The following is a 462-nucleotide window of genomic DNA, read 5'->3' on the forward strand; positions in this document are numbered from 1 at the left end:
TTTTAACTCTCACTCTCACACACACTTTCTCACTCTCTCTCACACACACACACACACAGCTGTATCTCTCTCTCTCTCTCTGTGAGTCTGCCCTGAGCTGGCTCCTGGCGGTTTCGAGCTGGAAACGCGGTACGGCCCGTGTCCGCGCGGAGAGCCCGTAGTAGCGGGAAGGCGGGAAAGAGAAAACAAGACAAAACACAGTGAGAGGGACGATATATAATAAAGTATATAGGGAGAGAGTATATAATATAGATACAGGGAGGGTATATAGAGGGGCAGTGTGCCCGCTGTCGCGGACTCTGATGGGGATGGCGGAGGGGGATCAGGCCGCGCTCTCTCAGGTAACTCCCCCCCCACCACCACCACCCTCGTCCCCAACCCCGACCCCGACCCCCCTCCCTCTCCACCCCTCCCTCCCTCGACCCCTTCTCCCTCCCTCGACCCCCTCTCCCTCCCTCCCTC

The 462-nt window shown here is 58.4% G+C and overlaps 1 protein-coding gene across 1 annotated transcript in view; it reads left to right on the plus strand.

Moving 5' to 3' along the window:
- The first annotated feature begins 236 nt into the window (after positions 1 to 236).
- The window catches only part of cenps (centromere protein S), a 29,536-nt gene continuing 29,310 nt past the window's right edge, over positions 237 to 462 (plus strand). Inside the window, exon 1 of the mRNA XM_043676238.1 lies at positions 237 to 341. Within this exon, the coding sequence (XP_043532173.1) occupies positions 303 to 341 (39 nt within the window). The 5' untranslated portion in view covers positions 237 to 302. The remainder of the gene's footprint in view (positions 342 to 462) is intronic.

Source organism: Chiloscyllium plagiosum, chromosome 34 (genome assembly GCF_004010195.1).
Source record: "Chiloscyllium plagiosum isolate BGI_BamShark_2017 chromosome 34, ASM401019v2, whole genome shotgun sequence".
Taxonomy (NCBI): Eukaryota; Metazoa; Chordata; class Chondrichthyes; order Orectolobiformes; family Hemiscylliidae; genus Chiloscyllium; species Chiloscyllium plagiosum.